This window comes from Aricia agestis, chromosome Z (assembly GCF_905147365.1).
Source record: "Aricia agestis chromosome Z, ilAriAges1.1, whole genome shotgun sequence".
Classification (NCBI taxonomy): Eukaryota; Metazoa; Arthropoda; class Insecta; order Lepidoptera; family Lycaenidae; genus Aricia; species Aricia agestis.
In genome coordinates, this window is record NC_056428.1 from 18,140,712 (window position 1) to 18,161,007 (window position 20,296).

General features: G+C 40.1%; 1 protein-coding gene across 1 annotated transcript; it reads left to right on the forward strand.

Moving 5' to 3' along the window:
* Nucleotides 1–2,504: 2,504 nt before the first annotated feature.
* On the forward strand, nucleotides 2,505–16,496 carry LOC121738363. The gene is made up of 9 exons (XM_042130353.1): nucleotides 2,505–2,830; nucleotides 7,699–7,896; nucleotides 9,869–9,967; nucleotides 10,389–10,652; nucleotides 11,131–11,300; nucleotides 11,476–11,614; nucleotides 11,686–11,856; nucleotides 14,565–15,149; nucleotides 15,963–16,496. Exons 1-9 carry the CDS (start codon nucleotides 2,567–2,569, stop codon nucleotides 16,494–16,496), a joined length of 2,424 nt encoding a protein of 807 aa, XP_041986287.1. The 5' UTR covers nucleotides 2,505–2,566.
* Nucleotides 16,497–20,296: the final 3,800 nt, after the last annotated feature.

Here is a 20,296-nt window from a genome sequence, read left to right on the forward strand (position 1 = left end):
TTTCTGGATTTTCTGCAGTTGTCTCTATCGCGTTCTGCGGTATAGGCTTGAGGTAAGGGAGACAGCTATAGATATTACACGTACTTTTTTTTCATTTCTCTAGCCGCTGTTGTATCCTCTTAATACCCCGACTTACGCTACCTCGTTTCGGTTTTACGCGAATTCGGAGATACGCGGTTTTTCATTTCCATCATAAAAGGTGTGTAAGATGTGATGACGTGGCCGGAACTGCTGAAACTGGCAACACGCGGCTGTCCCGCGACTATAAATTACTATTTCTGAAGCCGGCGTCCGGCCGCTGACGCATGAGCCCGCCCGCGCCAGCACTGCAGACGCACCGACAGATGTCCAGATTCCAGGGCACCCCACGCCCCAGGGTAAATGGTAAGTAATAAGTGGTAGGCGGTAGCCCACGGGCCGCGACAATGATGGCCCAACGATTACGAGCGCATCGCCCTTCGCCGCCCTATACTTGCAAAAGCCAAAATACCCGTATTTGAATTAAGTATTTATTTATTATACCTACTTTATGTCAATAATAAAATTATTAAAACCTACGAATAATAAATCGTTTTTATTATTCGTAGATTAAAACATATTATATTCTTTATAAGTTGCTCCCAAATTAAGATGAAATCTAAAAGGGTGAACTGTGGGTTGACACGAGTTCATGGAAATTGATAAGAAGCATTTTTATCTGCTGTGGGCTCGGGCTACAAAGATAATTTAACGCGTTGATGGACAGTACCGCCCATAAGCGTAAATATTTTAAAAGCGAAATAGAGTACGCCTGTCGACGTATGAGTTTAGGTCAAGCCACTGAGAGTACGCTTCAAGACGATCGATTTCTCATACAAGCATTAGGTGCCGCTTTTTGTAGTGTCACCGCAGAGGTATCTAGACTTTTGTACTGTCACCATGTAATGAACCACACACACTTAAAGGTCACGCACACATTGAAAATTTTTGGTCGTCCCACGCCGCACACTACGCCTCTAGACGTCGTCTTTTCATACATTTAGCCCAGTACTGCGCAGCGGCGGTGCATCACGGGTTGCTAAAGGTTTCCATAAAAATAAAATCATATTTGTAGATGGCAGGTAGGGATTCTTATGAACAGCAGCAAAAAATACTTAAGTATAGGACTTATTTATTTTGATGCGGCTTTGTCTCCCGGATCAAGGGAAACCCCTTATGCTGACGATAGCTGACTGACGGATGACGCCTTTCATATGGACGCTTAACTGTCGTGCTATATATTATATTTCCTGTGTGTTGTGACACCACGTCTATTATAATTTATAGGCAATGTATAAAAACAGTATTAAATAAAGTACAGCAGTCCATCAACGTGTTAACTAACATTCCTCAATCCTCATACTAATCTGTTAAAAGTATCATTGTAGTGAATAAATTGAACAACATAATATTGTGCTTTGAGCTTTGTGGAACACGGTACAACGATATAATGTTTCATGAGTTCAATAACAGTGAGACCATAATATTATTTTAATACCTGAATATTCCCGCCAACCCGGCCGCCACGCGCCGCACCCCGCACCTCCCCGCGATCCAGTTAGCTATCAGGGTTGCCAGCAAAGTGGACTTTCCACTAAAACTGGTTACTAAGGGTGGTTTATAGTTAAGGTTAAGGTTATTGTCAATTAAGGTGTCCCTTATGTACTTTTACTGGGGATTTGAAGTTCATTTGACATTTTGTTATGGTTAAAGTTATAGTTAAAGTAAGTTGGTGCAACCCACCCTTAGTGGTGAATTTAGTCTCCACGGCGGTAAGGAGTGAAGAGGTAACAGACAGACAGGCAGACAGACATATTTTTAGATCTATTATTAGTACTTATGGATAATTTTTATTTTTTTATTGAAAACGTGGTGAAAACCAACAACATAGGGGGAAGAATATTTAGGGGATTTTTAGGGGAAATTAAAAAAAAACGCCAAATACAGTTTTTATCCCATATATCACGTTCCTGATGTTTTTTTAACTTTGGGAGCTGACAGCTTTGAGCCTGTGATTAAGGGTCAATTTATGAGCGAATTCGCGCGTATGTGTGCGCCATTTTATATTCTCATTATCAGAAGTAATAAAGTGCGTTAACGCTTTGGAGTTAAGGTTGAATTTGTTATTTTAGTTTTAATAATTCGCTTCGATGCGCTTCGCGCTAGTACAAAATATTAACCCTTAAAATTATTTATGTCGAAACTAATCTATAAGCAAAGTCTTCTGTAACCAAAAATCAAATTGAATTTACACCTGTCAATCAATATTATATTATAATTACTTAATATTTTTTGTAATATCCCCATCATTTCTCAACATGACCGCCTCTTCAAAAAATCCCGGCATGCCACCATCCGCTTGGTGAGGGTATTCTAGGGGATTTCATTTAGGGGGTAAATCAAATTAGTTTAGGGGTACGTCGCAGAGACCATTTGGCAACACTGAATTGTTATTATGAATCATTTGTCAGTGTGGAGTTGCGCGCGCGCAGCCGGTGATTTTTATAATGAACTTTTAATTCCTTGAACCTTCGCTAGCGGCTACAAAATGTGGAGATCGACCGTCGTATTACTGGCGGTTACTTGGTCGTTTTGGCCGCGTACATCGTGCGACCTGCTGGACTACGACATGAAGTGGTTTGACGTCCCCATATCGTTCACGGTGGAGTCCACCGTCCTGCTGAACGACGTAAGCCGGCGGGACAAAGAGGTCAGCTACAAGCTCAACAGCACGCTGCATATCGTGCCGCTGCCGCCGTCCCCTCCGCCCCCGGGGGACCACGACGGGGGACACCAGCTGATCCAGTTTACTGTGAGTCTTAACTGCTAGTACTTAGATCTTGGTGTACAAATTACAATAGCTTACTTAATTTAATTAAATAATAATAATAAGAAGAAATCTATTGACACTTATAAAAATATAATTATTAATGAAATACCACTTTTAATTTTAATTAAAGCACTGTAAAACTCTGGAATGAACTGTCACCAGCAGTATTTCCGGACCGATACGACCTGCAAACCTTCAAGAAAAGAGCGTATACCCTCTTAAAAGGCCGGCAACGCACCTGCAGCTCTTCTGATGTTGCGAGTGTCCATGGGCGACGGTAGTTGCTTACCATCAGGTGACCCGTTTGCTCGTTTGCCCCCTTATTTGATTTAAAAAAAAAACCACACATTTAATTTTTTTTTTTATTTATTCAGGAACAAACAGTTTTTTAATACAAAATAATCTAATAGACTAGTACATTCATTTTAAGCATAAACCTATAGTTCCATAAAAGAAAATGAGTACATATTGTGTTTAAAAAGACTAAGTTACCACTTACAACACATCACAATATTAATCCAAAACTAGGCTTTCAATTTTTTCTTTCACATCATGTTTAATTTTTCTTAAAGAGCAATTAAACAGATCTAGATCATCAAAATAGGTATTATACATATTGCAAGAACGTCTTAAGAATGAGTTACTACTACGACAGTAGGTATATATTATGTCTATGGTTACTACTATTACAAGTCCTAGATTGTGGGACGCTAAACAGGTTTCTTTTTCTTACAATTCTTTCTTGTCTCCGGGGCACACGAAACTCAATATTTTTAAGTAGCTCAGGTGTGTCTGCAATATTATTAATTATTTTATACAAATATACAACGTCACCAACTATGCGACGTTTGGCTAAATGAGGTATTTTATATTTAGAAATTGACAGTTCGTAATTACTATAAACATTACCCATTCTAAATTCTAGACACTTTACAAATTTTTTCTGCAGTGTTTCTATTATTTCACAGTGAAATTTTTATTGTGGAGACCACACCGTACTAGCAAACTCTAAGTGACTGCGAACATAACTATAATACAATATTTTATAAGTAAATAAGTTTTTAAATGGCTTAGAAACACGTAGAATAAATCCCATTTGTTTGTAGGCTTTAGTAAGAATTTTATTGATATGTGAAACAAACGTAAGTTTTGAGTCCATCAAGACACCAAGATCCCGAATCTCTGAAGTTCTCTTTAAAAATTTTCCATTAAGTTTATAATTAAACAAAATTGGCTTGTGTTTTAGACTAAAAGTAATTATATTGCATTTGTCAGAATTAAGAAAGAGATTATTTTTAGAACATTCATTTTCGAAAGTAGTTAAATCATTTTGGAGAAGTTCGCAATCATGTACATTTTTTATAATTCAAAAAATTTTAGTATCATCGGCATGTAGGAGGGTATCGCTATTTTTAAAAGCGCTGCTTAAGTCGTTAATGTATAGTATAAAGAGTAAGGGTGCCAAGTGTGATCCTTGCGGGACACCAGATGTTATTTGTTTATAATTAGATGTAAACCCCTGTAATACTACGACTTGACATCTATTTTGTACATAAGAACTTAACCAACGAAACAGATCACCATGGACACCAAGATTCCAGAGTTTTAATAATAGGGTATAGTGGGAAATTTTGTCGAAGGCCTTCGCAAAGTCGGTGTACACTGCGTCGACTTGACAATTTCTGTCAAATGCATTGCGAATGATTTCTGTAAAAGACAAAAGGTTACTCTCAACGCCACGTCCTTTATAGAAACCATGTTGTTGCGGTGTTATAAATGGACGGGCAACGGCAAATAACTGTTGAGCAACAATATCTTCTAAAATTTTTATAAATACACAGGTCTTTGAGATTGGTCTACATTTCTCTATATCGTCGCTTATGGACCCTTTGGGTATTGTAGTTATCCATGTCTTTTTCCAAGCTAACGGGACGCAACCTTCAGATATAAATTTTTTATATAAAATTGTTAAGGGAGTTGTTAAACCTGAAGAACATTTTTTACGAGAATCGGATGGATACCATCCGTTCCAGCGCCTTTTTTTGGATCAACGGATTTCAGAAATTTATTAACTAGTTTTTCGATGATCTCAATAGTTCCAATGTCGAATAAGGAATTACTAGGCGGCTGTAGATTATCCAAAGGTTGAGCGTTTATCGTAGGCGGTTCAAAAACTGAATGGAAATGCTCATTAAACAAGTCACATATATATCTCTTCCATTATTGACATATTTATTTTTATACTTAATGCATTTTTTGTGGTAGCTCACCAAAATTGTAGTTCGACTTTATATATGACCATAGATGTTTTGGGTTAGATTTAATCATGTCTTCACATTGTTCTATATATTTTTTATAGTTTTGAAGTTCCATTAATTTTGCACGTTTTCTTAATATTTTAAAGATTTCAAAATCTAACGGATTATTATATATCTTCCAACGTTTATGGTATTTCTTTTTTTCATTAAGTAATTTTTTTAGGGGCATTGTATACCAAATAGGACATGATTTAGAGGAAGAGCGTATTACACGTTTAGGTACAAATCTATTAAAAATATTGTTCAACTTATTATAAAATTTTAAAACACATTCCTCCATGGACAGATTGTTAAAGAATAAATTCCAATTATAATTTAAAAGTTCATCATTTATCCTCTCAAAATTTGCCATTTAAAAGTTGTACTACTATGTTGTTATTTACAACGAGAGAAATATTTCTATCGGAACAATTCCATTCTGCGTCAGAAATATTAAAATCTCCCGTGACCAAAAGAATGTCAGTGGGATAATCTATTATTAATTGGTTTGTATTATCAAAAAATGTGCCAAGGGCATCACGATGGCCAGGACCATGGGGAATATAAATGCAACAAATGTTTAAGGATGATTTGCTTGAGTTATTTAGGGGTTAGTTATTAAGGGTACCCAAACACATTCCGAGGCAGCAGAAGATGGTGTAGGCCAATTACGTTTAAAAGGACATAATGCGGATCTAACAGCAATAATAACACCGCCGCCGCGATTAACGCCGCTCGCATCGGAACGATCACATCGATAAACTACAAAACTACTATCAAATTATTCTCGATCATAAAAGTCAGATGTTAGCCAACTTTCAGTTATGCAAATAAAATCATATTCACTCTGAGCAACCATAGACAGAAATGTTTGAGATTTTGTTCGTAAGCCCCTTACATTTTGGTAATAGCCATTAAACAGTTTTAGCATTTTTGATAATAATAATTACTATATTAAATAGACTATCCAAAATGAACAATGATAATACAAAAAAGAAACCCTTATGATAATAACAAATTGCTATTAAAAGTTGTAGTATTTTACAGAGAAATACGGAAGCCAATTTTATGTAGTTAAAAATATTGTATACTAGCTGTTGCCCGCGACTTCGTCCGCGTTAGCATAGTAGATCACATCCCAAGTATTATTTATTGTACAAAAATATTCAATATACAGAATTGACTTTCCTACGATTTTATTATATACAGATTTTTCGCGCGGCTTTGCTTGCGTAATTTAGGAATTTCACGCAACCGTACATTTTTTCGCATAAAATAGTCTTTGTTCCTTAACGTGGTCTATTCTTCATGTTTGCCAAATAACATAAAAATTGCTCCAGTAATAATTTTCCTCCGTTTTTTCCACATTTTCCTCTATTTCTTTGCTCCTATTAGTCTTAGCGAGATAAAATATAGCCTATAGCCTTTCTCAATAAATGGGCTATCTAACACTGAAAGAATTTTTCAAATCAGACCAGTAGTTCATGAGATTAGCGTGTTCAAATAAGCCCTTTCGTATAATTTCCCCCGTTTTTTCCACATTTCCCTCTATTTATTCGCTACTATTAGTCTTAGCGTTATAAAATATAGCTTATAGCCTTCCTCAATCAATGGGCTATCTAACACTGAAAGAATTTTTCAAATCGGACGAGTAGTTCCTGAGATTAGCGCGATCAAATAAACCCTTTCATACAATTTCCCCCGTTTTTTCGACATTTTCCTCTATTTCTTCGCTCCTATTAGTCTTAGCGTGATAAAATGTAGCCTATAGCCTTCCTCAATCAATGGGCTATCCAACAGTAAAATAATTTTTCAAATCGGACCAGTAGTTCCTGAGATTAGCGCGTTCAAACAAACAAACAAACAAACTCTGCAGAATTATAATATTAAGTATAGATAACAAGCGCAATGTAAAAACAAAAATAATAATAACTAAAAATAATATCGTGTTGAATAGTATTACTAATACTAGAAAAGCAAAAAAATGTAATATTTTCTTGCTGCAACAGTCATTTCAGTTTATCTAAATCAGCATCTTTGGAGATGTAAATTGCCTTTGATTTAACGTTTTTTCGCATCATAATCTTACAATCGCGAACCCATAAGTAAGAATAGTTAAGGTCCTTCTTTAGCTGTCTGGCTCGCTTCAGTAAAAGTTTTTTTATTGGGAGTAAGATGGTCACACACATGCAGGTTAAGTGAAGGACCCGGAAGACCTATGTCCACGGTGGTAAGACCCCGACGAGCGCGGATCGCTGCAAAAAAGCCATCCTTGCGAATACGCTGAATAAACCTTACTATTTGCATTACATTGCTGGTGGTATATTATCCGCAGCGATATCAGAGGTGGAAGTGACGCTTGGCCTTCCAAAACGAGGTACGCGGTGTATGTGATCTTATATACTTACATACTTAGGATATTATTTTTAAACTATGTTTTATCCTTGTCTGATACATCGGAAAAGTTGCTCTAGGCATAAAGAGAAAACAGCTCAGTGATAGTTTTATCTTATTAAAGTATTCATTAAACCAAAATGCTGTTATACATTTCAGGTGCTCCATCCTTACCTGTTGGGCCGGGGGACGCATGTAAATGCAGAGTACATGCGGCTTCCCTCCCTGTGGGACTCCTACCCGAAGTCTGAGTTCTACGCATACAACAACAATGGCACCTTTAGTGAGATCTACGTGGACCCTGCTGAACCTGAGGACCTCGTCAATTTCAAGAGATCCTTGCTAAGTCTGTTCCAGGTATGAGGCTGATGAATATTATTTAAAATTATATAATAGCATGGGAATTATCTTATAGCACCATGTAGAATGTAGATAGATGAAATTTTGTAGAGATTAGAAGAAGAAGATTATTCTAGTAAAAGATGGAAAATATAAACAGTTATGAAAATTAGATCAGTTAATTATTAATTTTACTAAAAGCTACAGTGGAACAAACATTATTTAATTATAACACGATAATAAATGATAATAATATATCTACTTACAAACAAAATCATTGCCCTCTTTTATAGATAAAAATATTAGTTTATGTTAAATATTATATTAAATAAACTAGATGTCCCGCGCGGCTTCGCCCGCGTAAATTAGAAATTTTACAGAATCCGTAGGTACATTTTCCCATAAAAAATATTTCCCCCGTTTTTCCCACATTTTCCTGAGTTTCTTCTGTCGTATTAGTCTTAGAGTAATAATATAATATAACCTTCTCGATAAATGATGAGTCTTACTCGATAAATGATCTATCTAACACTGAGATAAGTTTTTAAATCGGACCTGTAGTTTCTGAGATTGACGCGTTCAAGCAAACATACTCTTCAGGTTTATAATATTAGGTAGATATAGATTTTTTTTAATTATCGCTTGACAAACTCGAGTCTCGATCTAAAAGACTATGATATGGTAGTGATGATGATGATGATGATGATGAAGAATGTAATTTGCATAGTAGCATATGCTTTCTGTTCTTAAAACAACGCCGAAACTCCCAAACTTGTATCTATAAAGAATCAGGAATTCTCTCAGCACCTTCCGAACCACAGTACCTATACCAGGTATATCTCGGTGCAAAATCTTACTTGTTGGTAGCATATGCTTAGAATACTTCTCACGAAACCGAAGTCACCGTATGTTTCCCTATAAGTTTTGAGGAGTTCCCTCGATTACTTATGGATCCTTCATCAGATCATCACTTTTCTGAATATAATACCAAATTGGGATGATACCCTATATACCAAAAGAAAAATTTTGAAAATCGGTTTACCAACGGCGGAGTAATCGTTGAATATAAGAAAACGAACATAACACCTCCCCCATTTTGAAAGTCGGTTAAAATTGTAGCCTATGTGTTATTTATTTAATATTTTAATCAGCACATGAATTGAATAACAAAATTTTTTTCAAATTAATCGTAGCGCCATCTGTCAGGACAAACTAAAATTGAAATAGAATAATATTGAATGCGATGATAACGCCGTCCGCCGGATCTAATGTAAAACATTCCAAAATCAACAACTCCTTATAAATAAGAAATTAATTGAAAAAACATTTTCCAGTAGACCAAACTGTAAATCTAAACCATTCTCGAATCTCCACGAACACACACAAAAAATTTCATCAAAATTGGCCAAGATAAGATAAATCCGTTCAGCCGTTCTCGAGTTTTAGCGAGACTAACGAACAGCAATTGATTTTTATATTTATAGATTTATCTTTCGATTTCTATATAGTCTTATTAAAAAAATAATCGGACAGAGTAACAACTTAAGTTAGCTAAAATAAAAAAATAATCGGACAGAGTAACAACTGAAGTTAGCTAAAATTGTGTTTATTTATGTACTATGTATTTTGAGACTATGCAATTTTGTCGCGTTCGCGATTCACTTTCACTTTTGTTGAGTTTCAGAACGCGATATTAGGTCCTCCAACGCGCACGCGAATTTGAACTTTATGCAGCGGTAATAAATTACAAATTGACTCTCCATTTTATTTAGAAAACGTTTGTATGGGAAATAGAAAAATGCTGTTTTGAGGATTTTCCCGGCAATTATTCGAATTTTTCTCACCTTTTAAACCTTCCCTAGACCTCCACGAATAATTCAAGACCAAGATAAGATAAATCCGTTCAGCCGTTCTCGAGTTTTAGCGAGACTAACGAACAGCAATTGATTTTTATATATATAGATATAGATGAATTATGTTTTTATTTCAGTTTAGTTACACCCCGGACGTGGGCAATGAGACAGACTTCTCAGGTACCTGTGAGGTGCAGTACGAGGTCATGTCGGAGCTGGTCATCAGGAAAGTTAAGGTGTGTACACTGTACACATAATATCCCTATTGTGCTTCGGAACAACAGCTGTTACCCTGTATAGTTTGGTTTAGTTTTTATCTAAGATTTTATTTTTTATTTTATTTTCCCAATAGTGACACAATTTAAACATTTAAAGTAATTTTGGTTTTGAGAAAGTGACGTCTCTCACTCATTGATGTAAGAAACGGTACACTATTAGTGTACAAATTGTTGTTGTTAAAAAAAAAGCTTTAGTCACGCTAGAAATAATATTTCTTTCAATACGGAAGGGCAAATAATTTTTAATATTGTTATTTACAATAATCCAAATAAAGTTAAAAAATAAAAATGTACTTCACAAACTACAAAGGTTTTATCTAGTTACTATAGCTATAAGTGACAACAACTTTCAATTTGTCTTACCCTTTGTGTTATTTAGCGGCGGTGTTCGAGCGAAGAGGCGTATGTGGGGGGTGCGGCGGCGCGGCGCCTGGCGCGGTACTCGCGGGGCGCGCGCGGCCCGCAGGAGGTGTACGCGGAGGAGGTGCACGAGCTGCACGCCGCGCTGAAGGCCCGCACCTGGCTGCGGCTGCGGCGCGCCCCAGACCCCGCCCCCCGCGTCATCCCCCGCGCCGTGCCCGCCGCGCTCCGGCCCTTGCCGCTCGCCGTACCCTTAGCGGACGTAGACAACGACGAATCGCCGGTCAGTTATCAGTAATAGCAGTATAGTAAAAAACTTACTGTCGATTGTTTTTAGTAGGGTTCCTTAGTAGCTGCAAGGATATTTTCCTGGGCTAGGATTAAATAGCGAAATCATATTATAAAATTTTTGTTTGTGAAAGGGAAACACTGACAGTTAGGGTCAATTTATACTAAGACAGAGTCGAAGCGCATCGAAGCGAATTAACAAATCTGAACATAACAAATTGAACTCCAAAGCGTTAACGCACACATTAGGTACATCTGAGAATATAAAAGGCGCGCGCGCATCGGGCGCATCCTCGCGGACTCGCGCGAATGCGCCCAACCAACGCTGATTGGTCTCGCAGAAGTAATGTATGCGTTACACTCTAAAATTAAGGTAGAATATTATTCTTTGTTCAGTTTTTGGGAATTCGCTTCAATGCGCTTCGACTCTGCGCTAGTATAAATTGACCCTTATCGGTTCGGCGGGCTTTCAGAGTGTGGAGGTGTTGGAAAAGCTGCTGGCGGAGGCCGACGAGCTGACCGCGGGCGGGGCGGGGGTCGGGCGGGCGGTGGCGGCGGCGCTGCGCCTGCTGCCCGCCCTGCGCGCCGCCCCGCCGCCCGCCCTCACCGCGCTGCTCGACCGCGCCGCCGCCGCCGGGAGACTGTGAGTACCTAACGAGAGAAGGGGTTATTACGACCCGAGCGAGACTAAAGCGACAATGCACGGCAGCGGCGTAACCCGACACTAAACGTCAGTTGTATGGAACTCTAAGCGTCGCTCCGCTGCCACTTGTGTCGCTCAGTGCGGTAACACCTTAAGAGAATCTCGTGTTCGGCAGGGCGGAGGTTTGCGGCATGCTGGGCGCGGCGGGGTCGGCGGCGGCGGGGGAGGCGGTGCGCGCGCGTCTGCACGGCCCTGGCGCCGCCCGCCGCGCGCTGCGCTACTACGAGGGGCTCGCGCTCGCCGGACGACCCGAAGTGAGTCGCACCCTCGCCGATGGGACTGATATCGAGGCCGAATGTAGTCGTGTAACGTGTGCGCTGTGCAGGAGGGCGCGGTGCTGGCGGCGCTGCGGGCGGGCGAGGAGGCGGGGGGCGAGGCGGGGGCGGCTGTGTCGGCGAGCGCGCTGCTGGCGGCGGGCGCGGGGGGCGCGCGGCTGCCGCCCGCCGCCGCGGCCGCGGTGCGCGCGCGCCTGCTGCGGGCCCTGGACCTCTGCCAGGTGGGAAGGCATCCATTTGTTAATCGTTACCGTCGATTTCATATCTATATACGTACTACTAAAATAAAACCGACTTAAAAATTTTACGTAATTAAGAATTAAAATTGCCTATTTCATAAACTACTGTATTGATTTTTATGAAACTTGCAGTACTCTCTAAGTTGAATAATATCTAGCACAACAAAAAATAATCACTTAAATCGGACTTGTAGTTATGGTGATATTATGCGAACACAAACATAAATACATACTCTTTTGAAATTTTACCTTACATATGAAATTGACTGAAGCAGCAGTGTGGCCTAGAGCCACCAGCCTAGGTTGTTTAGCAGCTAGTTCTTTCATCATGGTCTGCAGATGCTGACAATTTTCATACTATTTTTAAATTTTTATATTTTTCTTATTTTCTTGTTTTGTAACTTAAAGATTAGAAGATAATTTTGTTTACGTATAGTTTATTAAGTATTTTAGCATATTATATAACTTTATTGATGAGCGCATCTCGCCGTCAAACAATTAGTTTGGTGAGATTTAAAATGTAACAATAATATGTACCTAGATTTTTTTATGAATAAATATATTGAAAAAAATATATCTCATATCTGCCGTAACCGTTTGGGTAGTGATGCAAGAGCAAGACCGTTTGTTTCTTATATCTATGACGGAACCCTATATTGCTCGTGGCCCGACACGCACATGGGGGGTTAAGAGGATTCCACACCGCCCTTTTTTCCATACAAACGTTGTCCCCTGTTTCCTCCCTGGATAATTCTAGTAGAGTTATAATTTTTTTCCTGAATATCTACGGCCACTAATACAATGTCCCTATGTTTTCTTTTTTTTCATAATTTAATTATTAAATAAGATATGAACGTTCAAAAACCCAAAAAAATGGCCAGATTTTCCACTGTGTTCAAACGTCCAGAAAACAGATTTGGCTAGATTATACAAAAAAAGCAAAACATAGGAACACAGCTCAAGCCTTTTTTTAATCTTTAATGAAAAAAGTACTTAAATCGGTTAAGTTTTGGAGAAGGAATCAGGGGACAACGAATCGTTGATTTTCTGCAGTTGTCTCTATCGCGTTCTGCGGTATAAGCTTGAGGTAAGGGAGACAGCTATAGATATTACACGTCCTTTTTTATCATTTCTCTAGCCCCTGTTGTATCCTCTTAATGGCAATAGGTAGGCACTTTTCACATAATCCCATTGACATAAGAAACTACTTGTAGTGTGTAAGTCTTAAGTATACATATATTGTAGTATACCAAAGTATATAATGTGCATCGTATTAGTGTTTATGGTTCAGTAATAAAGTAGATTTAAATGGATTGGTTTTAAAGATTGTTTAATATCTGCCTCCGTGGGCACAACCTTACATGGCGACCCTGCCATCCGAGACGGACCGGCCGCCGTCGGTATGCCGCGTCCGATTGCAAAATTTTAAGTTGGAAGTTTAATTATTAAATAAAATTATTAAATAAATTCGCGATGTGTCGGTCAAGTATACAAAAAGAGGACGTTTTTATAACTCAAAGCGGTGCTACAAATAAAGCTTCGGCGACGGACTACGGCGACGGACTACCATTTATCGAACATTAGTATCGTGATGTTCATAATTTGCACGATAGTGGCAATCGCGGGACAAAAAACTATAATCCATTTTCAATTTGTCAACTTGTTGTCAACAGACTTCAACCATAAATAAAAGAGTATAATTCGTATGTATAGGCTTGTCACTCAAAAATCTGTCATTTTTCCTAGTAGTAGTATCGTAGTGTGTGTAAAGTTTTATTTGTTAAAAATATATGTGATAAAAGCATAATTTTAAAATAATATTAGCTCGATGCACTCCTTCACCATAGAAACTATAACTGTGCAAAATTTCATGCACCTACGTTTTTACCTTTTTTTTTAACCATTTTTCGTAAAAAGGGTAACAAAGTTTTTCTCTCACGTATTTATATATAGATAGGTCTTTGTAAAATCCTCAACTATGTGTATACCACGGACGTAAAAAAAATACTACTATTTTTTTTACGTCCGTGGTGTATACTTTTAAATGTTTTATTTATTTATTTTATTTTTATTTTAAACTTAATTAGAAAGCAAAAAGTTTTTTATATTATCTTAAACTTAATACAATTTCTGCTTAATAAATAATAACTAACAGTTCCGTAGACTTTCACAAAAAAAATGCAAATTGCTGTTGTGTTGGTAGCTCAAGCTGGGGTGCCACGCCGCGAGCCGTCGTGGGTTCGAATCCCGCCGAAAGACAAAAAGTTTTCAAAAGTCCCTGGGTCATTGAACTCATGTATGTGTATTAAATATGTGTATCATAATATAATAAAAATCTTAAATATATATTATATAGTATAAAACCTGTAACACACGTCCTTCAGGTACTTAGCACGGGGCCAGACTCACGTGGTGTGAAGCGTCCATAGAATATATTATTATTTATAATAGAGTATTACCATGTTCCAGATACAAATATTAAGGAAGGAAAATACTAAAGATTTTGTTGTAAAATATTTTCTCATAGAAAAATGCCTAAAGATAGCAACCTTTTCAGAAATTCGGTTATAATGAGTGTCTGTCATATTGATGGTTTTTAGTATTTACCTAACCTTTAAAGTTAGTTACATTTGGGGAATTCATGTGATCTGTGGACCTGAATTGTGCTTTCATTATAAGTTTTGGTGCAGGAGGAGGAGTGCACCGCGTCGCGTCTCCGCGCGCTCGGCAACATGCGGCACGCGGACGACACGGAGCTGCTGCTGCGGCACGCGGGCGGCTCCGGCGCGGCGGCGCGCGCGGCGCTCGGCGCGCTGACGGTCGGTCCGCCGCCCGCCCTCTACAACGCCACGCGCCTGCGCCGCCTAGAACGCGCGGTGCTGGGCCCGGGCGCGCTGGCGGAGCGCGCTGCCGCGCTGGAACTGCTGCTGACGCGGGGGGCGCGCGCGCCGGCCTCGCTGCTGTCCCTGCTGCTCGCGCTGCCCGCGCACGCGCCGCCCGAGCTGCGGCAGCTGGCGTGGGGGCGGCTGGCGACGCTGGCGCGGCGCGACGCGGGCCTGCGCGCGCTGCTGGTGGCGCTGCCGGCGCGGGACGGCGGCTGGGCGGCGCGCGCGCTGTCGGGCCGCTCGGCGGCGGTGGAGCGCGAGGCGAGCGTCGTCGGCGGCTGGCGTGTGGGGTTGCGGGCGTCGCTGCTGGAGCGGGTCGGGGCGCTGCGTCGCGCCGAGCTGACGGTGACGGCGGCGGCGCGCGACGACTCCGCGAGTGATATCGTGACGGTGAGTGCCCGCCGCGTCGTTGATTTCGCTGTTTCTCTAGCGGGGGCCTCTCGACCTCAGCGCAGAATAATAATATTAACTATTAGTTTTTTTACTAGAAGTATTAGACAATTTAAAATTATATTAAAATTAAAATGGTTGCCATTTCAAACCGAGAGAGAGGGACAAAAAATGAGCCAATTCGTAGATAAATAATACTATATTTCATAACATTAAAGGATCTGACACTGGTATAGGCATGCATTGTCTACGAAGCGCACTTATACTTAGTAAGAAATACAACTTTTCGTGTCGTTGTATTTAAAAAACGGTGACTTGCATGAAAAAAGTATTGATTCATTTTTGTAGAAAATTTTATGGCCTACAAATTTTATCTGAGGTATTATTTATAAAAAAAATTACCGTTTCGCCAAAAACCGTGAAAAACTAATTTTTTGGACCTTTGACCTTGAATAAAAAAATTTGCACTCATGGGAATTCACATTCTTAACAATATTGACGATTTTCAGCTTGGTACGAATTTATGCAAGGTTACAGGGGTATTTTCGTCTAAGTTGACTGGGGTTTATATTGTGTCTGGCGAGTTTTATGAACCTTAATAAAAAAATCTTTCATTGTAAATCACTTGTAAATACTCGTAATTGGATCGAAACTGGAACTTCATCCAGCTACTATTCAAATTTAAATAAGCTGGAAGTCTTCGATATTAAAAAAATAAAATGAAAAAAATTGATTCAATGATTGAGGGCTGAGCCTTCCTATATCGATTGACCGATATGTTTGGTGCTCTTAGTAAAAAAAATATATATTTAGTTGGAGCTGCTCGAGGCAGACGTGGAGGCGGCGGGCGGGGGAGAGGCGGAGTTGGAGCTGGTGGCGACCGTGGACGGCGTGGTGCTGCGGCCGCGGAGGCTGCGTGCCAACACCACCGCGCTGAGCTGGCTGCGCCTCGCGGCCGACGAGCGCGGCGCGCGCCCGCTGCTGGGCGGCAGCCTGCTGCAGCTGCAGCGCCGCACCGCGAGGGCCGGAGCTCTCCGGGTGGGCCCCGGGGGGCGGCTGGCGGTGCGCGCCGCGGCGGCTCAGCGAGTCGAGGCGCGGGTCGCGGGCGGCTGGGGCGAGCTGAGCGCTAGCGCCCTGTCGTGGGCGGCGCCGCGGGCGCGGCTGCGGCTGGCGGCGGGCGGCTGCGCGCGTGCCGATGTGGTGCCGTTGGAGGTGGTAGGGGAGGTGCGGTTGACTTCGGCGCTGGGCGCGGAGCAGCGGCGCGTGCGGCGGGTGCGCGGCACGCGGCTGCCGACGCCGGGCCGCACGCTGCCGCTCGCCGACCCGCTGCGCGCCTCCTGTTCTTGACGCCGCCCAGGTTCGACAATCTAAAGCGCTTATTCCACTTAGGGAGCATACCTATACTACGTGACACTTTTATACTATACATATATTTAAGATTTTTATTATATCATACACATATATAATACACATCCAGACCCGGAAACATTGAAAACTTTTTGTTCCGTCGCGTCGGCGGGATTCGAACTCGCGACCCTCGGCTTGAGCTACCGACTACTAGTCTAATTATTTTCATTTGCTATCTAGTATCTACTCTTTCAAATTGCAAAATGATTAATAATTATTCTTGTCAATACCACGTGAACAATTGAAAGGGGGGGTTGGACATATACCACGTGGTCACCAGGGGGGGGGTCAAAAATCTTAAAAAGTAGGTCACGTAGTATGGATATGCTCCCTTATCCTAATCCTAAAAAATTTAGTCAAGTGGAATAACATTTACAAAGCTAGGATCCTAGCTAGGATAAGTGGAATAAGCGCTTTAGTACTATGAAACTGGAAATTTTACTACTATTAGTATTCTAAATAATTAAGCAATCAAAAAACATTGTATTGTAATGCTATAACGGACTTTTTAATTTGGTAGCATTAAGTAGTACTAGACTACTACATTCAAACATAGATGACAGTGCGTACAACGTAGTTTGGAAATTATGTGTAAGATAGCGTTTTTAAACCTAAGTTTTTGTTAGTGCTACCGGTGCAATTAAGTAATTAATTTTATTTAATTTTATTAAATAAAACTCATAGGGTGGGTTGCACCAGAGGCGTGGTTAAAGTTACGGTCAAATGGTTATAGTTGAGGCTAACTTTAACCTTAACTTTGACCACAGAATTTGACAGATGACAGCTGGTCCGACAAGACTTGAAATGAACGTGGGCGGGGGCGCTGCTGGTAAATGAGAACTGTCAAAAATGGCTTTTTTGTATGATGACGGCGTTACCTTCTTTTTTCGTCACGTTCATTCAAAGCACAGATTCAAAGCCTTGTCGAGCTCAAGGTTACGGTTAAATAAATAAACAAAATAAGTAGTTAAAGTTGGTGCAACCCACTCATAGTAATTCAATAAAATTAACGTTTAAGTTAAATAATGTTATTCGGAAAGCTCAAATCCATATTAATAATGTTTTTCAATATAATAATTTACATAAAACTCATATTATTTTTAAACTGGGCACCCCTTTGGTATCTGTTGTGATTTCATCCTGTAGGCACTAGGCAGTAGGAGTATAGTGTTCTGTGATTCCATCTGTCATAACAAGAAAAATGGGAGAATGTTACTATAATAGGTGTGGAGTTTAATGACAGAGATCTAAAACGAATAATCACGTCGAATAATTACTTGAAATTTTGTCACAGTAAAGCCTGTATGTATACAAATACACTAGTTTTTGTTGTAGTCAAAAATACCTAGTAGTTTTGATTTTATAGCATTCAGTTTCGAAAAAATATCGAGTCCCGCTAACAGTCCCGTGACCGCTTGTGAATATTATTTGAAATGTAATAACAAATATCGGGAATTATATCACTTCACTATTCAAGCTGTTTTTATCTAGGACTGAAGAGGGTGGTCTATCTCACTCTTTGCCAACTATTGCTCACGTACTGTATTTCAACATGGGGCGGCACACACAAAGACACTATGGTCTATGTTACTGTTGCGGTACCCACAATTCGCCTAACATTCCTGCATCGCGCTATCGAAGTTTCGGAGAACGGCAAGATATATACAAGGTCTGAAATGACGTCAGTGGGCTTCGGCCTGACCGAGCATGCTATCTCTCTCGGTCGGAAGATCATCCTTTTCGGCCGCCACTAACAACGTTAAATTACAATTGGAACGAGCGCAACGGCCAATCCTCAAAGTGTCAAACAGCCTTCCATTCCGATACCCAACGGAGTCTCTCTATAAGCAAACAAAAGCCTTTACGGTACGCCAACTGTATACATCCCATGCAGTCCTCAAGCACCATAGCCTCCTTAATTTCATCCCACCGTCCGGTTGCAAAAGACGTAATAACATTGATGCAACCGCGCACCGTTTTCACACCCGCTTCGCCAATCGGTTCTTTGGTTTTTACTCCCTAACCAAGACCGCATGCAAACAAAGAGTTAATGAATGTCTGCTAACTCTGTCTTAAAACACTGAAACTCTCATTACTGTGCCTGACTAATGTACACACTCACACAAACATGCACGCACGCACACACACACCCACATACACACAGACACACACACACACTATATTATCACCCTATAAGCAACACATTGATAATAATTAATGAAAATGTTTCACTGCCTTGTTGTAAATATGTAGTTGGAATACTTTTACCTAGCCTGGAAATCCTGGTGTCCTGAAATACAGGCTTCGCCTAGTTTAGGCACCAGTCTCCCACATAACCAGTGCCCAGTTTGTTGAGTATGTACTACATAACATTGTTTTGATCTTAATGTGGTGAGATAATAAACGAATTTTTATTTATTTATTATTATCTAAAGTTTTTGCCAGCGTTGTATATTTACTTACAACATTATGGATATCAGTTTATACTTTATATAAATGAATAAAATTATAAATTAAGAAATAAATTATCGACCTCGAAAAGGATAAGTATTGCACATCACTATTTTTCGATTTATGGTGCCGGCGCTAGAGGCACAACAGTTGATTTTAAGCTCGGCGGTTAAGCCTGGCCGCACATTGTCCGAAATTTCTGACTAGAAACAGTTGAACTTCCGCGCTGTCTCTTACATTTTGTACTGAGCCGAGTGAGCTCGAACTCGCCGGAAGGATATTTCGGATAGTGTGCGGGGTGGCGGTCCGGCGAAATTCAACTGTTTCTGATCAGAATTCGGACAATGTGCGGCCGGGCTAAAGGGTTAAAAATGAATATTGTAAAAGAAAAAAAATATATATTTCTTATATTTTAATCTATTAATAATGTAATTTACTAAATAAATGAAGTTAGTAAGTAATACTGGACACAAGGAACCAACAATAAATCACATTTAAAAAATTAGCAAGGTACGTCCTGTACCTATACTAATATGTAAGTACTTATTCAATACAGTATACACTTAGGCTGCGTTTCCACTGAAGCGGAGCGGAGCTTAGCGGTGCCGAATTGACCAATCACCATGCTCGAAAATTTGCTGTCATTCCGCTGGAATAGCACGATTGGTCAATTCGGGCACCGCTAAGCTCCGCTCCGCTTCAGTGGAAACGCAGCCTTAAGGCGCCATTCCACCGCGGCGCACGCTGTGCACGGCGGCCACGTGGTGGAATGGCGCCTTTACTTTAGCTGACAATTCCTACTTATAATATAATTAACTAAATCGAATTGAAAACAATATAAAATAGCGAACTGGACACTGGTGTTAAGGCGTTTTGTAATTATTATTAAACGTCATAGTATCCCGGCTATACACGAGGTTTGTCAATCCGATCGGCGCGGAGTGTCCGCAGTCCAGAAGCTTATGCCTTAAAATCCATTCTGAATTCGGCACGTGCAAGCTTAGCTTAACATTTATCTATTACCATGTTTTAACGTTAAATATAACCATAAATAATAATATAAACAATTGTATACAAATTGATCACAGTGATCCGATCTGAGGAGTGGGGAGGCACCATCCTGTTACGTTACAGAACTTTACATTTTTAACAACCGTATTACCTATAATATAAATCACAATGGCAGCATTAAATACATTTTTGGCCCATACGTTGCTATAGTAAAAGTTTTAAAATAAAAGACTAACAAATATATTATGTACATTTCAACCGACGAAAAACCTCTCAAC

What these genes read in the sequence shown, in the direction of transcription:
- LOC121738363 (XM_042130353.1), top strand. Translation starts at nt 2,567, where the DNA reads ATGTGGAGATCGACCGTCGTATTACTGGCGGTTACTTGGTCGTTTTGG. An exon ending in GGGCCCTGGACCTCTGCCAG is followed by an intron (nt 11,857 to 14,564) that starts GTGGGAAGGCAT and finishes GTTTTGGTGCAG; the next exon opens with GAGGAGGAGTGCACCGCGTC. An exon ending in CCGCGAGTGATATCGTGACG is followed by an intron (nt 15,150 to 15,962) that starts GTGAGTGCCCGC and finishes ATATATATTTAG; the next exon opens with TTGGAGCTGCTCGAGGCAGA.